Genomic DNA, 18520 nt, shown 5'->3' on the forward strand with positions numbered 1-18520 from the left:
TAAGATCCAGAGGAGACCCTGATATACGGCGGACTCGTTCTTGGGAAAGTAGCAGGGCCTTCTCCGTGGTGGCAACCTAATTCTGGAACCCGCCCCTCTCCCCCCAAGGCAAAGTCTGCCCTCTCTGCCGTATCCTAGAGATCGGTCCAAGGCAGCGGTTTTGCCACCGGGCGTCTCAAATTTGGGTTAGCCGGTAGGGAGAGGTTATTTGTAGCTGCTGTCGTTAACATATCTAACAGTGTTAACGATATTAGCGATAATTAGGTTTATTTATGACTGCAGGAATAACTTGGACTTAATTAAATCATGTCTGTTTGTTGACGGCTGTTCGGGGGCCTTGGGAGCAGCCAAAGCACATTAAAGGAAAACTTTAAAATAGATGAATGAAACGAGGCCAAGTTTTGGGGAAAAGAGGGTAGAGATTTGGGGAAGGACTCAGGAGGAGGATTTTGGGGGGGGGTGTTGATTGACAGAAGGGGTGGCCGCCTTCGTCAAAGAGATTGGCGCCGAAAATAGGCCGTCGATTCAAGACAGACCAAAGGGAGAACCAGGGTGGTGCAGTAGTTAAAAGGGTTAAATGGTTTGAATCCCTGCTCTGCCTCAGGAGCTCGCTGGGTGACCTTGGGCCAGTCACACGCTAACTGCTGGACCTCCTGATGGCACCTGGTATTTATGGCCACTGTGTGACACAGAGGGTTGGGCTGGATGGGCCATTGGCCTGATCCAACATTGGCTTCTCTTATGTTCTTATGTCTGGGGCAAAGGATGCTCTGTGTTCTTGGTGCTTGGGGACGCAACAGTAGGAGGGCTCCTAGTGTCCTGGCCCCACTGCTGGACCTCCTGATGGCACCTGGTATTTATGGCCACTGTGTGACACAGAGGGTTGGGCTGGATGGGCCATTGGCCTGATCCAACATTGGCTTCTCTTATGTTCTTATGTCTGGGGCAAAGGATGCTCTGTGTTCTTGGTGCTTGGGGACGCAACAGTAGGAGGGCTCCTAGTGTCCTGGCCCCACTGCTGGACCTCCTGATGGCACCTGGTATTTATGGCCACTGTGTGACACAGAGGGTTGGGCTGGATGGGCCATTGGCCTGATCCAACACTGGCTTCTCTTAAGTTCTTATGTTCTTAACCTACCTCACAGGGTTGTTGTGATGATAAAATGGAGAAGAGGAGAACGACGTACGCTGCTTTGGGTCCCCACTGGGAAGAAAGGCGGGGTAAAAATGGAGTAAATAATTAAAAACGGGGAGGGGAATGGCATATGGTTGTCTTGCGGAACTCACTGCCACTGGACACAGCGTCAGCCCCTGCTTTAAATAGCTTTTTAAAAAAGGATTTTAAAAGGGAGGATAAGTATCTATTAACTTTGAAACAAGGTGGAGCCTCTGTGTTCGGGGGCAGTGTACCTTTGAATACCAGTTTCAAGAGGTAATTTGGTTTGCGTGCTCTTCCCAGGCATCTGGCCAGCCACCATGGGGCACAGGACGCTGAACTCGGGCGATTGGTCTCCTCCGGCATGGCTTTTTATGGCCAGAGTTGAATCCAGTCAAAGGTAGATTACATAGAACATCAGAGAAGCCAATGTTGGATCAGGCCACCGGCCCACCCAGTCCAACACTTTGTGGCCAAAACCCAGGAGCCATCAGGAGGTCCACCAGTGGGGCCAGAACTCCAGAAGCCCCCCCCCACTGTTGCCCCCCCAAGCCCCAAGAACACAGAGCATCCCTTGCCCCAGACATCGGAACATAAGAGAAATCATGTTGGATCGGGCCAGTGGCCCACTCAGTCTAACGCTCTGTCACACAGTGGCCAAAAATACCAGGGGCCATCAGGAGGTCCACCAGTGGGGCCAGGACTCCAGAAGCCCCCCCACTGTTGCCCCCCAAGCACCAAGAAGACAGAGCATCCCTGCCCAAGACATAATAACATAAGAGAAGCCATGTTGGATCAGGCCAAGGCCCATCTGGTCCCTCACACTGGGTCACACAGTGGCCAGAAATACCAGGGGCTTTCAGCCCTCCCACTCTTGCCCCCCCCCGAGCACCAAGAATACAGAGCATCCCTTGCCCCAGACCTAGAGTTCCTATCTATGCCTTGTGGCTCATAGCCACTGATGGACCTCTGCTCCAGATGTTTATCTAATTCATAAGAACACAAGAGAGAAGCCAATGTTGGATCAGGCCAGTGGCCCATCCAGTCCAATACTCTGTCACACAGTGGCCAAAAATACCAGGGGCCATCAGGGGGTCCAGCAGTGGGGCCAGGACACTAGAAGCCCTCCCACCATTGCCCCCCCCCAGCACCAGAAATACAGAGCATCACTTGCCCCAGACATAAGAACATCGGAGAAGCCCATGTTGGATCAGGCCAATGGCCCATCCAGTCCAACACTCTGTCACACAGTGGCCAAAAATACCAGGTGCCCTCAGGACGTCCAGCAGTGGGGCCAGGACACCAGAAGCCCTCCCATTGATGTCCCCCCCCCCAAGCACCAAGAATACAGTTCATCCCTTGTCCCAGACCGAGAGGTACTATCGAGAGCCAGTTTGGTGTAGTGGTGAAGTGCGCGGACTCTAATCTTGGAGAACTGGGTTTGATTCCCCACTCCTCCACTCGCAGCTGCTGGATGACCTTCGGCAAGCCGTAGTTCTGGCACAGCTGTCCTTGAAAAAGAGCCGTTTCTGTCAGAGCTCTCTCAGGCCCACCTGCCTCACGGGGTGTCTGTTATGTGGAGGGGAAGGAGTTTGTAAGCCGCGCTGAGACACTTTTGGGTAGTGAAGGGCGGGATATAAATCCAATCCCTTCTCTTCTTCTTCTATCTATACGTTGTGGCTAATAGCCACCGATGGACCTCTGCTCCATATGCTTATCTAATTCCCTCTTGAAGCCGTCCACGCTTGGAGCCGCCACCACTTCCTGTGGCAGTGAATTCCATGTGTTCATCACCCTTTGGGTGAAGAAGTACGGTACTTCCTTTTACCCGTTCTAACCCAACCGCTCAGCAATTTCATGGAGTGCCCACGAGTTCTTGTCTTGTGAGAAAGGGAGAAAAGGACCTCTTTCTCGACCTGCTCTATCCCATTCTTGATCTTATAACCCTCGATCATGTCACCCCCTCAGCCGTCATTCCTCCAAGCCGGGCACTGTGCGGGTTCATCCTCCTCCGGGCCCTGCCTGCTGCCCCCCAGCAAGTGACGACGGCCACACAGTGTGGGCACCCACTGCTTTCCCCGGCTTCCAAATAGCGAGCCAGTGCTCTCCTTCTGTTTGCGCTCCACCGGGCATGGCAGACTGCTGTGGGAGTCTCCGTAGCTCCTCTGCTGTTACGCGCAGCGGGGCCTGCACAGGAGTAAGACCTTTTCGCAGCTTCCAGCTGCCCTGCAATCACAGCCCTGCAATCACTGGTCACCCCCACTCCATCCACATCCCCAGACTTTGCAGTCCCGGCTGTCGATCACCAGGGACTGCTGTCTTAACTCCCAGCATTTGTAACCGTCTAATTGCTGCCAGGTCAAAGAAGGCGGGGACGGCAAAGGATGAGATGGTTAGACAGTGTCATCGATGCAACGAACATGAAGTTGAGCAAACTTCAGAGGACGGCGGAAGACAGGAGGGCCTGGCGGGAGCTGGTCCATGGGGTCGCGGAGAGTCGGACTCGACTGTGCGACTGAACAACAACAACAAAACCGCTGCCAACGTGCAGTTTTGGGTTGTGGGGAGAGTCAGGGCTATTTTGGGGCAGGAACGGAGTTCCGGCTGGCTCCTGAGTTGGCCACGCCCAGCAGGAACCCATTCGCATAATAGACCACACCCAACAGCAGAAACTCATTAGGATTGGCTACATTAGGGGTGTGTGGCCTAATATGCAAAGGAGTTCCTGCTACAAAAAAACCGCCCTGGGTTTTGACCACAAACAAGGTAAACAGAATAAGAAGCAAAAGGTGGGTGTGGCTGGATGAGCACACTTCTGGTAACATGGGGGTGCGGCCTAATTGTGCTGTCAGGGGTGTGGCCTAATATGCTAATGAGTTTCTGCTGTTGGGTGTGGCCTGTTATGCTAATGAGTTCCTGCTGGGCTTTTTCTATAAAAAGAGCCCTGGCAGAGTGTTGAGGAGGAAGTGCTATCAGAGGATCGCAGAGTGGGAAGGGGGGCCATGGAGGACATCTAGTCCAACCCCCTGCTCAGTGCAGGATCAGCCTAGAGTCCAGGGGTGGCCAAACTGTGGCTTGGGAGCCACACACGGCTCTTTCACACATATTGTGCGGCTCCCGACAGGGCGGTTGGGGAAGCAAAATATCATTAGCAAACAAGTTATCACCGGACAAAGAAATATCCTTATCCAGATCTGCTTCCCCCGCTTTCGATATTATTTTTCGCAGTCTCATTTAATGTTAATTAAAAGCAAATTTGCATACTTCCCAGTAAAAATGTGTAATGTTTGTTCGTGTCTCGCAGCTCTCAAACATCTGACGTTCGTTCTGTGTGGCTCTTACGTTGTGCAAGTTTGGCCACCCCTGGTCTAGAGGATCCCTGACCAGGGTTGGTCCAGCCGGGGCTTTAAGACAGCCAGTGAAGGGGAGCTCACCACCTCCCCAGGCAGCCGATTCCACTGTGGCACAACTCTGACTGTCAAAACGTTTTTCCTAAGATCCAACCTATTGGGGCTACCCTGTAGGGTATCATTCTGGCTCTTAGCCACAAGGTATAGATAGGGGCTCTGGGGCAAGGGATGCTCTGTCTTCTTGGTGCTTGGGGGGGGGTCAACAGTGGGAGGGCTTCTAATGTCCTGACCCCACTGGTGGACCTCCCGATGGCACCTGGTATTTCTGGCCACTGTGTGACACAGAGTGTTTGGCTGGATGGGCCTTTGGCCTGATCCAACATTGGCGTCTCCTATGTTCTTATGTACCCTATAGGCAGGGATCATTTCATAGAAAAAGAGGTGCAGGAGCTCATTAGCATAACTCATTTGCCACATCCCCTGACATCACCGGAAGTGTGTCAGAAGGCAACACTCACTACTCATGCTCCACTGGACTGTTTTGGATTGCTAGCTATTGGGGGGGGGCATGCAGATCTGTCCTCGCAGAGGAGGGAGAGCTTGTACCTGAATAAAACTTGGCCTTAAAGGTACCACTGGACTGTTTTGGACCGGGGGCCGGGGGGGCTCTGCAATGTACCTGGCTGCTTCTTGCTCTGACTGAGGGCTGCTGGGAGCAGGAGGTGGGGCTTGTTGCATGTGCCCGCCCCCTGGGCTCTTTACTGCCGGAGCGCCGCTCCTGTGCGCTCCGGCAGGAAATGACCCCTGCCTGTAGGGTTTTCAAGGCAAGAGACAAACAGAGGTGGTTTGCCATTGCCTGTCTCTGTGGAGTGACCCTGGACTACCTTGGTGGTCTCCCATCCAAATACCAGCCAGGGCTGACCCTGCTCAGTTTCCGAGATCTGACAAAATTGGTCCAACCAGGTCAGGGCAGATGAACAGAGGCGATTTGACATTGCCCTTCTCTGGGTAACGACCCTGGAATCCCTTGGTGGTCTCCCAAGCAAATCTTAACCAGGGCCAACGCTGCTTTGCATCTGAGATCTGACTAGAGGAGGCTAGGCTGGGCCATCCAGGTCAGGGGAAAAGGGATTCAGAGGTGGTTTGCCACTGCCTGCCTCTGCACAGCAACCCTGGACTCCCTCGGTGGTCTCCCATCCAAGGAGTAACCCGGGCCAACCCTGCTTAGCTTTCGAGATCTGACGAGATCAGGCCAGCCTGGGCCATCCAGGAAAGGGCGAATAGGTGTTCCATCATTGCCTGCCTCTGCGTAGCAACCCTGGACTTCCTCGGTGGTCTCCCGTCCAAGTACCAACCAGGGCCGACCCTGCTTAGCTTCCAAGATCTGATGAGATTGGGCCAGCCTGGGACATCCAGGTCAAGGCAAAAGATGAACAGAGGTGGTTTGCCATTGCCTGCCTCTGCATAGCAACCCTCAACTTCCTTGGTAGTCTCCCATCCAAGGAGTAACCAGGGCCGACCTTCCTTAGCTTTTGAGATCTGATGAGATCGGGCCAGCTTGCACCATCCAGGTCATGGCAAGAGATGAACAGAGGTGGTTTGCCATTGCCTGCCTCTGCACAACAACCCTCGACTTCATCTGTGGTCTCCCGTCCAAGTACTGACCAGGGCCGACCCTGCTTAGCTTCAGAGATCTGATGAGAGAGGGCCAGCCTGGGCCATCCAGGTCAAGGGAAAAGATTAACAGAGGTGGTTTGCCATTGCCTGCCTCTGCATAGCAACCCTCAACTTCCTTGGTGGTCTCCCATCCAAGGAATAACCCGGGCTGACCTTCCTTAGCTTTTGAGATCTGATGAGATCAGGCCATCCTAGGCCATCCAGGTCACGGCAAGGGATGAACAGAGGCGGTTTCCCATTGCCTGCCTCTGCATAGCCACCCTGGACTTCCTTGGTGGTCTCCCATCCAAGGACTAAACAAGGCCGACCCTGCTTAGCGTCTGAGTTCTGAAAAGAGTGAGGTACCCTGGGCCATCCAGGTGAAGGCAACAGACGTTCAGAGGTGGTTCTCCATTGCCTACCTCTGCATAGCCACCCTGGACTTCCTTGGTGGTCTCCCGTCCAAGTACCAACCAGGGCCGACCCTGCTTAGCTTTTGAGATCTGATGAGATCAGGCCATCCTGGGCCATCCAGGTCAAGGCAAGATACCACTTTTTTAATCAGGGAGGGATTCCTCACAATCCCACACTCCCTCACCGAGATACAGATGAAGCAAACGCCGCCAAGTACTCACACTTGTGCCAGCCATGTGTTAGGCGCCGTACATTGCACACGACCGGTGCATTCCCACCCCACCCCACCAAGGGCTTGCAATTCCTGTCCACCGACATGGACAAGGATCGGGGCCTGGGGGAGGGAAGAGAATGAAGTGGGAACCTCCCCCCCCCCATTTCTAAAAACGAGATGTGCCACATGGGGGGTGGGAGTCAGGCCCTTTGTGAAGCTGCTGCCCTAGAGTCCTAGAATCTGCGCATGCACGGAGCTGCATTTGTCTTTCGTGAGGATCTCGGATGCTCACAGAATAATCCTTGGGGGGTTCAGTGTTCCCTCTAAGCTGAGTGAGTGTGAGCCGGCTCACGGTTTGTTAGCCTCCTGCGCAGAGATTTTTGTCTGAGCTTAGGAAGGATGTGGCTCCAGAGCAAACTGACCTACGCGGCGGCCAAACCGCTCACAACCTCAATGCCAAAAGCTCGCAAAGTAAGATTTTTGCTCACAAGACCCCACAGCTTAGAAGGAGCTCAAGCTCTGATCGAATCCTGGGATGGACTGTTCCTGTCTCTGGGCGAACTGAGGCTCATTCTCCTGTCTGGAAAAAGTGGGTGAGGAGGACGGGAGGGGGGCCTTTCTTTCCTCCGCATTGCTCCTTTCATCGTTGTTGGTGTTTATGGTGGCCTTTTATTTATTTCAGTCATATTCTGTTTCTGTTGTAAGCTGCCTTGAGTTCTGCAAAGCAGAAAGGGGGCTAACAAACTTTTTAAAATAAATAAATACTCCCAAAACACACACACACACCCCGGAAAATGCAGTTCTTTGCGATGCGGCTCTCAGATTCTCGGCTAATTGCCCGCCTCTCGCCTCCACCCTCACGCTCATAAACAGGAGCTAATTGAGCACGCCGCAGAAGGGCACCGATGCTCTGATGCAGCCGGCGCACGCTTGCCAAGCGCCTGGCCAGCCCGCTCTCAAGGGTGCGTCGCTTGAGCGCAAGGAAATTACGATGTGCCTGGACAAGGAGCAGTGCGATTCCTCCGGGGAGGGAGGCAGGCACACGGGCATCGCCTCAGTATGGCACCGCAGTGCCCTCCCTTTGCCACATTTATTACAGCATGCGCCACCCGCACGCCCGGCCCGGCGCACCGCATTGTGCTGTCTGTTCTCTTCCTGCGGGAAGCCGGATCGGCGCCTTGCCTGGCTGGCAAATCAGACAGAGATGGAGGGCTTCCCGGATCAAACAGCGGGGTGCGTGTCGCTCGCTCTGGCGTTTCTGTCTCAGCTCCCACCCCCATCTCGGGCTCCACGTCCTGGCCCAGGCACGCAGAGCAGTGTTCCCTCTAAGCTGAGTCCGTGTGAGCCGGCTCACAGTTTTCTAGTCTCCGGCTCACACATTTTTGTCTCAGCTCAGGAAGGATGGCTCCAGAGCAAGCTAATTGATGCAGCGGCCAAATCGCTCGCTCACAACTTTAATGCCAGCAGCTCACAAAGTAGAATTTTTGCTCACAAGACTCCACGGCTTAGAGGGAGCATTGACTCAGAGGCCCCCCCCCCTTGCCAGCCAAGCGGGGTCTGTGTCTCTGACGCAGTTGCCCCATGACGTGGACGGAAGATCAGTGCAGAGTCGAGGGGAGGGGAGGGTCCAGACAGAAGGGTGGGGGGAGAGGAAAGCCATTTTGCTTGGTTAAAAGTTATCGGCGCTGACCCGGAGGGCCCGATCTCGTCAGATCTCAAAAGCTAAGCAGGGTCGGCCCTGGTGAGTACTGGAATGGGAGACCACCAAGGAAGTCCAGGGTCGCTACGCAGAGGTAGACAGTGGCCAACCACCTCTGTTCGTCTCTGCCCTGACCTGGATGGATGGCCAGATCTTGTCAGATCTCGGAAGCTAAGCAGGGTTGGCTCAGGTTCGTACTTGGATGGGAGTTGCTACGCAGAGGCAGGAAATGGGTCCAGGGTTGCTACGCAGAGGCAGGAAATGGGAAGCCACCTCTGTTCATCTCTGCCTTGACCTGGATGGCCCAGTCTCATCCAATCTTGGAAGCTAAGCAGGGGGGGTCCTGGTTAGCACTCGGATGGGAGCCCACCAAGGAAGCTACGCAGAGGTTGCTATGCAGAGGCAGGCAATAGCAAACCACCCCTGTTCATCTCTGCCTTGACCTGGATGCCCCAGGCTGGCCTGACCTCATCAGATCTCGTAAGCTAAGCAGGGTCGGCCCTCATTAGTACTTGGATGGGTGACCTCCAAGGAACTCCAGGGTTGCTATGCAGAGGCAGGCGGTGGCAAACCACCTCCGTTCGCCCCCTGCCTCCAAAACCCAAGGGGTCGCCATAAATCCGCCGTGACCTGACGGCACTTTTCAACACCAAGAGTTACATGTGACAGGACCTGCACCCGGTACTGGTTTCCAGCAGACGGTGGACAAGTGGTGCCTGGCTACCCCTGACTCCTCACACGCCGCTTACTCCTGTGTAAACCTTTCCATCTGTCAGGATTTCCGCCTGAAGACTTGAGAGCCATTTTGGTGTCGTGGTTAGGAGCGTGGATTCTAATCTGGGAGAACCGGGTTTGATTCCCCACTCCTCGACATGCAGCCGCTGGTGTGACCTTGGGTCAGTCACAAGTTCTCTCGGAGCCGTCCTCCCAGGGGCAGTTTTCGAAAGAGCTCTCTCAGCCCCGCCTAACTCACAAGGTGCCGGAGAAGGGAGATTGTAAACTACTTTGAGACTCCTTCGGGTAGTGAAGGGTGGGGTATAAATCCAATCTCTTCTTCTTCGTCGTCATCATCTCCAAGAAGGAGAAAGCCTTCTTGGTGGGTGACACCGTGGGGGGGGGGTCGTTTCCCCACCACTACTCACTGGCCACCAGCCTGGCCTAATATCAGACCCCAGGTGGAGACTTTTCGTCTCACTCACGTTCCAGCTTCATATCCTCCCACACACACACACACACACGTCTTGTTTAATATATTTGCTTGTTGACTTCTCTGGTGAATATCTGCCTTTTAGTTGTTACATGTAATGTAATATTTTCTGTGCGCTGTTGTGATGTTTTGTTTGACGTTACGCTTGCCGGTAAGGCTGTTTCGCTGACGCCTTGTCTCGACTGGAAGCCGCTGGGCTGAGTTTATTTTATTTTTTTCCTGCGGGACTCAAAGCGACCAAAATAAACAGACGCGCGAACGCCCCCCACCCCTGCCCGCGCTTTAACTGTTTCGGAGCAGAGTGGGTAGCGATGCCAGCCGCCGTACCCCGTCCAGGTTGTCAGTTTGGTGTGGTTAAGTGCGCGGACTCTAATCTGGGAGAACCGGGTTTGATTCCCCACGCCTCCTCCACATGCAGCTGCTGGATGACCTTGGGCAAGCCACTGTTCTCTCAAGGGCAGTTCTGGAAAGAGCTCTCTCAGCCCCGCCTGCCTCACAGGGTGTCTGTTGTGGGGAGGGGAAGGGAAAGGAGATTGTCAGCCACTCTGAGACTCCGAGTGAAGGGCGGGGCATAAATCCAATCTCCTCAGCATCATCTTCTTCTTGTTGTTGTCCTTGGTCACCCTGGTGCTCCTGGTGGCCAGAAGATGCCCACTCAAAAACATCGCGCACCACAATTGTGGTCACGGGTCATTTCATTAGCATAACTCATTATCATAACTTATGTGCATATGCCACGCCCCCTGACATCACTGGAAGTGTGTCAGAAGGCAACACCCACCGCTCAGGCGCCACTGGACTGTTTTGGATTGCTAGCTATTGGGGGGGAGGGAATATGCAGATCTGTCCTCACAGAGGAGGGAGAGCTTGTGCCTGAACAAAATTTGGTCTTAAAGGCGCCACTGGACTGTTTTGGATTGCTAGCTATGTGTGGGGGGGAACGTACAGATCTGTCCTCGCAGAGGAGGGAGAGCTTGTACCCGAATAAAACTTGGTCATAAAGGTGCCACTGGACTGTTTTAGATTGCTAGCTATTGGGGGGGGGGAACGTGCAGATCTGTCCTCACAGAGGAGGGAGAGCTTGTGCCTGAACAAAACTTGGTCTTAAAGGCGCCACTGGACTGTTTTGGATTGCTAGCTATTGGGGGGGAGGGAATATGCAGATCTGTCCTCACAGAGGAGGGAGAGCTTGTGCCTGAACAAAATTTGGTCTTAAAGGCGCCACTGGACTGTTTTGGATTGCTAGCTATAAAAACTTACCTGGCTGCTTCTTGCTCCTCGAGGCCCGACTGAGGGCTGCTGGGAGCAGGGGGTGGGGCTTGTTGCATGTGCCTGCCCCCTGGGATCTTTACTGCCGGAGCTCCGCTCCTGTGCGCTCCTGTAGGAAATGACCCCTGCTTGAGGCAGTAAACGGCCATCACTTCAGTTATTGCAGAGAGACGGGACTCAGGTTCAGGTTTCCTTCTCGTCTCTTTCCCATGGGGAGGATTTCTTACAAGGGCACCCCCAAGTGGCAATGGCTGGCAATTACCATATCCAAAGGAAGATGCAAAGAATGAACAGACTCCTTGAAGTAGTCGCTCAGTACCAAGGGTTGCTTCCATGGGAAATGTTCATTGCCAAAAAAAAAAATACTCCCTGTATGGAGCCCACCCCATTGCAGCAGTATTTTTTTTTTTTTTTGTAAAAGAATTTTTTATTTTCATGGAAATAACCTCTTACAGTTAAAAAAACCTATTACCATTCTTAAACCAATACCTATATTCCCATATCCCCCCTCCCTCCTGGTGGCTTCCCGCAATGTTTCCCCCTTTGACCCTCCAGTACATCTTAAGATAACATCAATTAATCTCAATATTGTTCTAAACATAGTAAATTGTGCTTCACATCCCAGTTTTTTTCTAGGTAAAGTTTAAAGTCATTCCATTCTTCAAAAAAGTCAAGATCTTCCCTGTTATTCAGTTTCTTCGTAATTTTGTCCATCTCTGCCATGAACAGAATTTTTCGTATCCATTCTTCTATTTCTGGTGTTCTTTCTTGTTTCCAACACTGTGCATACACCATTCTTGCAGTCGTGATCATATACCATAACATAGTCTTTTTAGTTACATTCAGCTCTTCCATTCTAAGTCCTAAGAGCAGAATTTCTGGTGCTTTTTTAAAGGAACATTTCAAAAAATTTTGCATTTCGCTGTGGACCTTTGTCCAAAAATCCACAGCTTTCTCGCATGTCCACCACATATGATAAAATGAACCTTCATGTTTTTTACATTTCCAACACTTATTAGACATGTTTTGATTCATATTTGCTATTTTCTTTGGCATCATGTACCATCTGTACATCATTTTATAACAATTCTCTTTTACATTAGTACATGTCGAAATTTTAATAGAATTTTTCCACAAATATTCCCACGAATCCATAGTTACCTCTATGTTCATATTAACTGCCCACTTGAGCATTTGTTCTTTTACAGTCTCGTCTTCAGTAAACCATTTCAACAAAATTTTATAAATGTTAGAGATCATTTTTTTCCCTCCGCCCTCCCATACCTGTTCAATTTCATTTTTCTCCTCTCTAAATCCAAATTTTTTCTTATCTGCCTTAAACAAATCACAAATCTGCATGTAACTCAACCAGGTATAATTGTAGTGTATCTCCTCTCGTGTTTTCATTGTCCATTCTGTTCCTTCCTTTTTTATTAATTCTCTGTAAGGCAACCATTCTTCACCTGTTTGTCTTGTATATGATGACAATACTTCTGCTGGTACTATCCACAGTGGTCTTGCTTCAAAAAAGAATCTTTTATATCTCGTCCATGTTGTAAATAAAGCGTTTCTCACATAGTGATGCCTGAAAAAGTTATCCATCTTAGTCTTTTCATACCACAGGTATGCATGCCACAGCAGTATTTTTATTATATCATCACTTTTCTTGATGACCACACGTGTTTTCCCGTAGCGTGACTCTCATACTAGGTTCAACTCTTGATGAACTCTGCTTGCATAAGGCCTTTTGACCGCAAATTACAAACAGTTACAGAAACATTCGCTTTACTGCCTTCGACTAGAGATTAAGTTTCGCCTTCTCCTCTTGCTGTAGAAAAGGCGCCGAATGCATATCAGATGTACTCTTAGAGGCACACCTGTTTGATTATCTCATCAATAGATAAGAACGGGATCATTTATCTAAATGATAATCAGACGGTTAAGTAAGAAGAGAATTTAGCATAAGATAAGGGTGTTGTTTTTCTATAAAAAACGCACTGATGTGATAAGCAAACCAGATTTCTCTGGATAGAACTCTCAGGTTAGGTGAGATTTCTCTCTGTGTGAGAGAGAGAGTGACTTTGGCTTACAGAAAAATCCCTAAAAACAATTTAACGCAATAACTTGAAAGCTGATTTGCTTTAGATTTTACGTAAGCTAACATGGTTGAGGAAAGTTGGGGGCTCTGATCAAATTGGCCCTTGTCTCTGCAGCTAGTAAAGGGTTAATTCCCCCTCGCTTGTATTTCCTAACGTCTTGCCTCATAAAGAGAATTATTTCTGTACTTGACTTTTTTCAATAAAAGAAAAGTCTCTGAAGGTTTTCTGTCTGGCTGGCCAGTCCTTAGTTCAAAGAACAGAACTCAGAATTAATTTTGTCTCCGCTATCCGAAATCAACGGTTGCAAGGCAACCATTATCATACGGATCCAGAAGATCTCTAAGGCGAAATGTTTCGATAGATTAATTCTTAGAGAACGTAATTCGTCCTGATTCTCTGTTTGGATGTGGAAGTAAAACATCTCATTACCCCATGACCCCACTGGGCAGGAAGGCAAGAGGCCCAGTGACCTGCCGCGGATTTCAGATCAGCAACTTAATCTAATCACAGTTTAATTGGAGAGGGTCCGTGGCTCAGTGGCAGAGCTTCTGCTTGGCATGCAGAAAGTCCCTGGTTCAATCCCCGGCATCTCCAGTTAAAAAGGACCAGGCAGGAGGTGATGGGAAAGACCTCCACCTGAGACCCTGGAGAACTGTAAAGAGGGGCCGTGGCTCAGTGGCAGAGCCCCTGCTTGACACGCAGAAGGTCCCAGGTTCAATCCCTGGCACCTCCAGTTAAAAAGGACTAGATAGTAAGCGATGTGAAAGACTCTGGCCTGAGACCCTGGCTCACTGATAGAGCCTCTGCCTGGCGTGCAGAAGGTCCCAGGTTCAATCCCTGGCTCCTCCAGTTAAAAAGGACTAGATAGTAAGCGATGTGAAAGACTCTGGCCTGAGACCCTGGCTCACTGATAGAGCCTCTGCCTGGCGTGCAGAAGGTCCCAGGTTCAATCCCTGGCTCCTCCAGTTAAAAAGGACTAGATAGTAAGCGATGTGAAAGACTCTGGCCTGAGACCCTGGCTCACTGATAGAGCCTCTGCCTGGCGTGCAGAAGGTCCCAGGTTCAATCCCCAGCATCTCCATTTCAAAAGGACCAGGCAGGAGGTGATGGCAAAGACCTCTTTGTCTGAGACCCTGGGGAGGCGTGAAGTGGGGCTGTAGCTCAGTGGTAGAGTGACTTCTTAGCAGGCAGAAGGTCCCAGGTTCAGTCCCCAGGTTCAGTCCAGTTTAAAAGGACCAGGCAGGAGGTGATGGGAAAGACCTTTCTCTGCCTGAAGCACTGGAGAGCTGTCAAGAGGGGCCGTGGCTCAGTGGCAGAGCCTCTGCTTGGCATGCAGAAGGTCCCAGGTTCAGTCCCCGGCATCTCCACTTAAAAAGGACCAGGCCGTAGGGGATGTGAAAGACTTTTCTCTGCCTGAGACCCTGGAGAGCTGCTGCCAGCCTAAGTAGACAATACTGACCGTGAAGGACATGATGATCTGAACACGTTACCAGGCAGCCTCAATGTATGAGTTCACGTGTGTCTTCTCTCTCAGCCAGTTTGGTTTCGTGCTTAAGTGTGTGCGGATTCTAATCTGGGAGAACCGGGTTTGATTCCCCACTCCTCCACATGCACCTTGGGCAAGCCGTAGTTCTGATAAGAGCTGTCCTTGAAAAAGAGCAGTTCCCAGTCAGAGCTCTTTCAGCCCTACCGACCTGACAGGGTGTCTGTGGTGGGGAGGGGAAGGGTGTCAGCTAGTTGCCATGTGTCAATTGTATTTGTCCTTTCCTGACTGCGGCGCTACGGCACATGCTTGCTCACTTGCTCTGCTCGCTTGCTGTAAACAGCGATAGGGAGGCGCTCATGAGACAGTGCAAACTGGCGCTGCCGGACTGGGTTATCTGACTAACCTTGAGGAGGAGGGAGGGCTTGCGTTCCACTGTTAGTGTGAATATTTCTGCTGTCATGAGGCACGGAGACTCTCCCGTTCATTATGTAACCTCCCGCCGGGAGAATTTCCGCCCGCGCCATTTGCAGCATCCTGTTATAAATAGGGATGCCTCCATCCCATTGTCATTCCTAACAATATCCCTGTAGATCATGGCAACAGACCTGTAGTCTAATAAAGCATAACGATTCCCTGGAAACGTGTGTGGAGATTTACTTGCTGTTGGACCTGACAAAGGGAAAGGACATTATGAGCCGCTCTGAGACTCGGGTAGTGAAAGGCAGGGTATAAATCCAGTCTCTTCTCTTCTTCTTCTCTTCTCCTAGGATGATCCCCTCGTCAAGCAAGACTTTTCTGGTCAACGACCTCGCAGCGGGCAGAGACTACGACCTCTGCGTCTTGGCTGTGTACGACGACGGGGTGACGTCCCTCACGGCCACGCGGGTGGTGGGCTGCGTCCAGTTCACCACCGAGGGGGAGGGCACCCAGTGCCACTCGCTGCACACCCAGTTCCTGGGGGGCACCATGATCATCATCATCGGCGGCATCATTGTGGCCTCCGTGCTGGTCTTCATCATCATCCTCATGATCCGCTACAAGGTCTACAGCGGCCAGGACGAGCACAAGAAGGCCAGGGTCAGCAACGTCTACTCCCAGACCAACGGGAGCCAGCCCCCCGCCCCCGCCCCCCTGCCCCTTTCGGCCTCCAAGGCTGGGGAGGACAAATACGAAACCCTCCAAGATGTCAGCTCCAAGGAAACCACGGCGCTCGCCGGAGAAACCAAGGGAGATCCCGGCGACGGTCAAGACGTCGCCTTGACGGAGCTGGAGAAGAGGGCCGCCAAGAAGGCTTCAGACCTCCAGACGGTGGCCATCTTGTCCTCCGAGGAAGGACAGACAGAGAGCAGCGTGACCGGCTCGTCGGTCTCCCTGTGCCTCCTGAAGGACACTGGCGCGGGGGCCCAGCTCCGCGCCAAGAGGAGCGGCAGCGGCCCGGGGGTCTTCCCCCGTGAACTGTCCAGGACTCACCACCACCGACACTCCTTCGACGGGGATTACTCTCTTTTCCAGAGCCACAGCTACCCTCGCCGGGCACGGACAAAAAGACACCTGTCCACCTCGCAGTTGAACTCGGAAGAGTGTCCCCTGAGTCAGCGGCGGGTCATTTTTAGCAGCACGGAATGGATGCTGGAAAGCACAGTCTGAAACTCGGGGATGGGAGGGGGGGACGGGACGGGCAACGGGACTGCCGGACGCACAACCAGTTTGGGGTGGAGGAGCGGAGAGCGGGGAAGCTAGACGGGTGGCAGGGATGTGGACGGCAGGGGGGTGGGGAGCAAGCCAGCTCGCTCGAGAGGACGGGGATCGATCCGGCACGTGTGTCCCGCCTCCCCCACCCCCCCGATCTCTTTCCAAAACGACCGCTCGTTTCCAGGATTCTTTGCAGCGGTGCCTTAGCCAAACCACACAAAACAAAAGACCGAAAGGGATGGGACAGGACCTGGGGCGTTTTTACGGAAAGGAAGAAGCAACTCGGGTTCCGGTCAGGGTGGGGGAAGGGAGGGCAGAAGTGAGCAGGGTGGCCACGCCGTGCCAAATGGCGCCGGGGTCGTGGCGGCTGCAGGGGGGGCGCGCCAGAGGGCGGGGAGGTCAAGGAAGAGACACATATGCACAGATGACACGAAATTAAACAAAGATCCTTTTCTTTTTTTTTTCCTTTTTCCTCTTTATGCATTAATAACTGTTCCAATAAAAAAAAGGAGACGCGTGCAGAGTTATTTCGGGAGCCAAAACGGCAACAAAAAAAGGAGTGCCCGGTAGAGGTGGGGCGACGGGACCCAAGGGGAGAGGGGGGGTCCCTTCCTACATGCCACACACACACCCGTCCTGGGACCCAACGAGACGATTCAGTTACTCTATTTATTGTATCTGGCTGGTCTAGATAAAGAATTTCTGTGTTCGGTGTGTTCGTTATCGGAGAAGTCATTCGACCCTCCCCACGGAAACCTCCCCCCCCTTGACTTCCCCTTGTGGTGCTTGTCCCAGATCCTGTTCCCCCCCAACCACCAAAATCTTACACACACACACACCCCGAATCTCTGCTGCCCCGCCCTCGACGTCACCGTCCCCCTGTCCAGTCCTCGAATCCTTTGGCGTCGTCTCCCGTCCACCCCGTTCTGTCCCCAAGCCAGCCAAGCCGCAACGACTGCTTCCTTCTCCACCCCTTCTACCCGTCCCCTGCCCAATCCCCCCCCCCCCCCCAAAAGAAAAACCTTGCCCTAAAATCCCATGCACACGTTCCCATGCATATTTCCTACCCAAATCGTGACTTTATAAAAGGTCGGTTCCCCCCCCCCGCCCGATGTTTGAGTGTTGACCACAAGTTTTTACATTAAAAACCTGTGCCCGCCGTGCCCACACATTGCCCCACCCCACCCCACCCTCGGCCCATCCCTTCCTCTCCCAGTCCCGCCCAGTCCCTCTCCTTCCATAACAGGGTACGGCCGCTTTCAGGAGGTGATTAAATCTTTTGTGTGTGAACTGCAGTTGGATCCGGCTGATATTTTTCCTAAGGGGTGGGGCCGGGCAGGAGAGCTGAAAAGGGAGGGGGGGTTGAGTTCAGGAAGCCCCCAGAAGGGAATCCTGCAACTCGGAGGGGAATAGGTGATAAGTAGACCCCCTGCGGTGGTTCAGTGGTTAAGACGCTGAACTGCAGGCTGGAAGGTCGGTAGTTCGGCAGTTGGAGACCCGAGTGTGCCGCATGACGGAGTGAGCTCCCGTCTCTGGTTCCAGCTCCTGCCAACCTAGCAGTTCGAAAGCAAGAAACTGCAAGTAGATAAATAGGTACCGCTCCGGTGGGAAGGTAACAGTGTTCCGTGCGCCTCGGCATCTAGTCATGCCGGCCACATGACCACGGAAATGTCTTCGGACAGCGCTGACTCTTCGGCTTGGAAACGGAGATGAGCACCGCATCCCTAGAGTCGGATTCGACTGGCTTTCGAGCGAGGGGAACCTTTACCTTTACTAGACCCCCGTTCGGTGCCTGCATTTTGACTGTCTCTGGGAGCTCCTTGATTTCGTTTCATTTGAATTGATTTATTTATCAAGGTTTATACATTGCATTGCCGGTTTCGACTGACAAGCATTCAGCCTGCTGGTGAACGGGGGCCCTTCAGAAGGCAGAGTGATGTTAATTTGATTAGTATTCATTAGGCCTGTCAATCAATCAAGCTGTTTTGCATGGATTAATCATCCGCCTTTTAACTGACTGATTGGTTCGCATCAATTTGCATATCGCCAGAACCGCAACAGAGGTGTGTTTTTTTTAAAAAAAAAAAAAAGAGGGAATATTGAAGGGAATGGAGATCGCTCACAATTTAAACAGCAAAAAAAAGGGGGAAGAAATTCAGCTGCTCCTTGAAAGGAAAACTTGTTCCTGAAGCTGCTTCATTCCCCTTTACTGTAACATACCGGAATCAAAGTAGTCCTCCAAACACACAGCCCCTGGTAAAAAAATGGCTTCCTGCTG

General features: G+C 52.2%; 1 protein-coding gene across 1 annotated transcript in view; it reads left to right on the plus strand.

Moving 5' to 3' along the window:
* Positions 1-16197, plus strand: part of LRFN1 (leucine rich repeat and fibronectin type III domain containing 1) — a 21339-nt gene extending 5142 nt beyond the window's left edge. The window contains exon 2 of the mRNA XM_015427249.1: positions 15318-16197. Coding sequence (XP_015282735.1) covers positions 15318-16197 — 880 coding nt within the window. The remainder of the gene's footprint in view (positions 1-15317) is intronic.
* Positions 16198-18520: the final 2323 nt, after the last annotated feature.

This window comes from Gekko japonicus, unplaced genomic scaffold (assembly GCF_001447785.1).
Source record: "Gekko japonicus isolate JY-2015 unplaced genomic scaffold, Gekko_japonicus_V1.1 scaffold1345, whole genome shotgun sequence".
NCBI lineage: Eukaryota > Metazoa > Chordata > Lepidosauria > Squamata > Gekkonidae > Gekko > Gekko japonicus.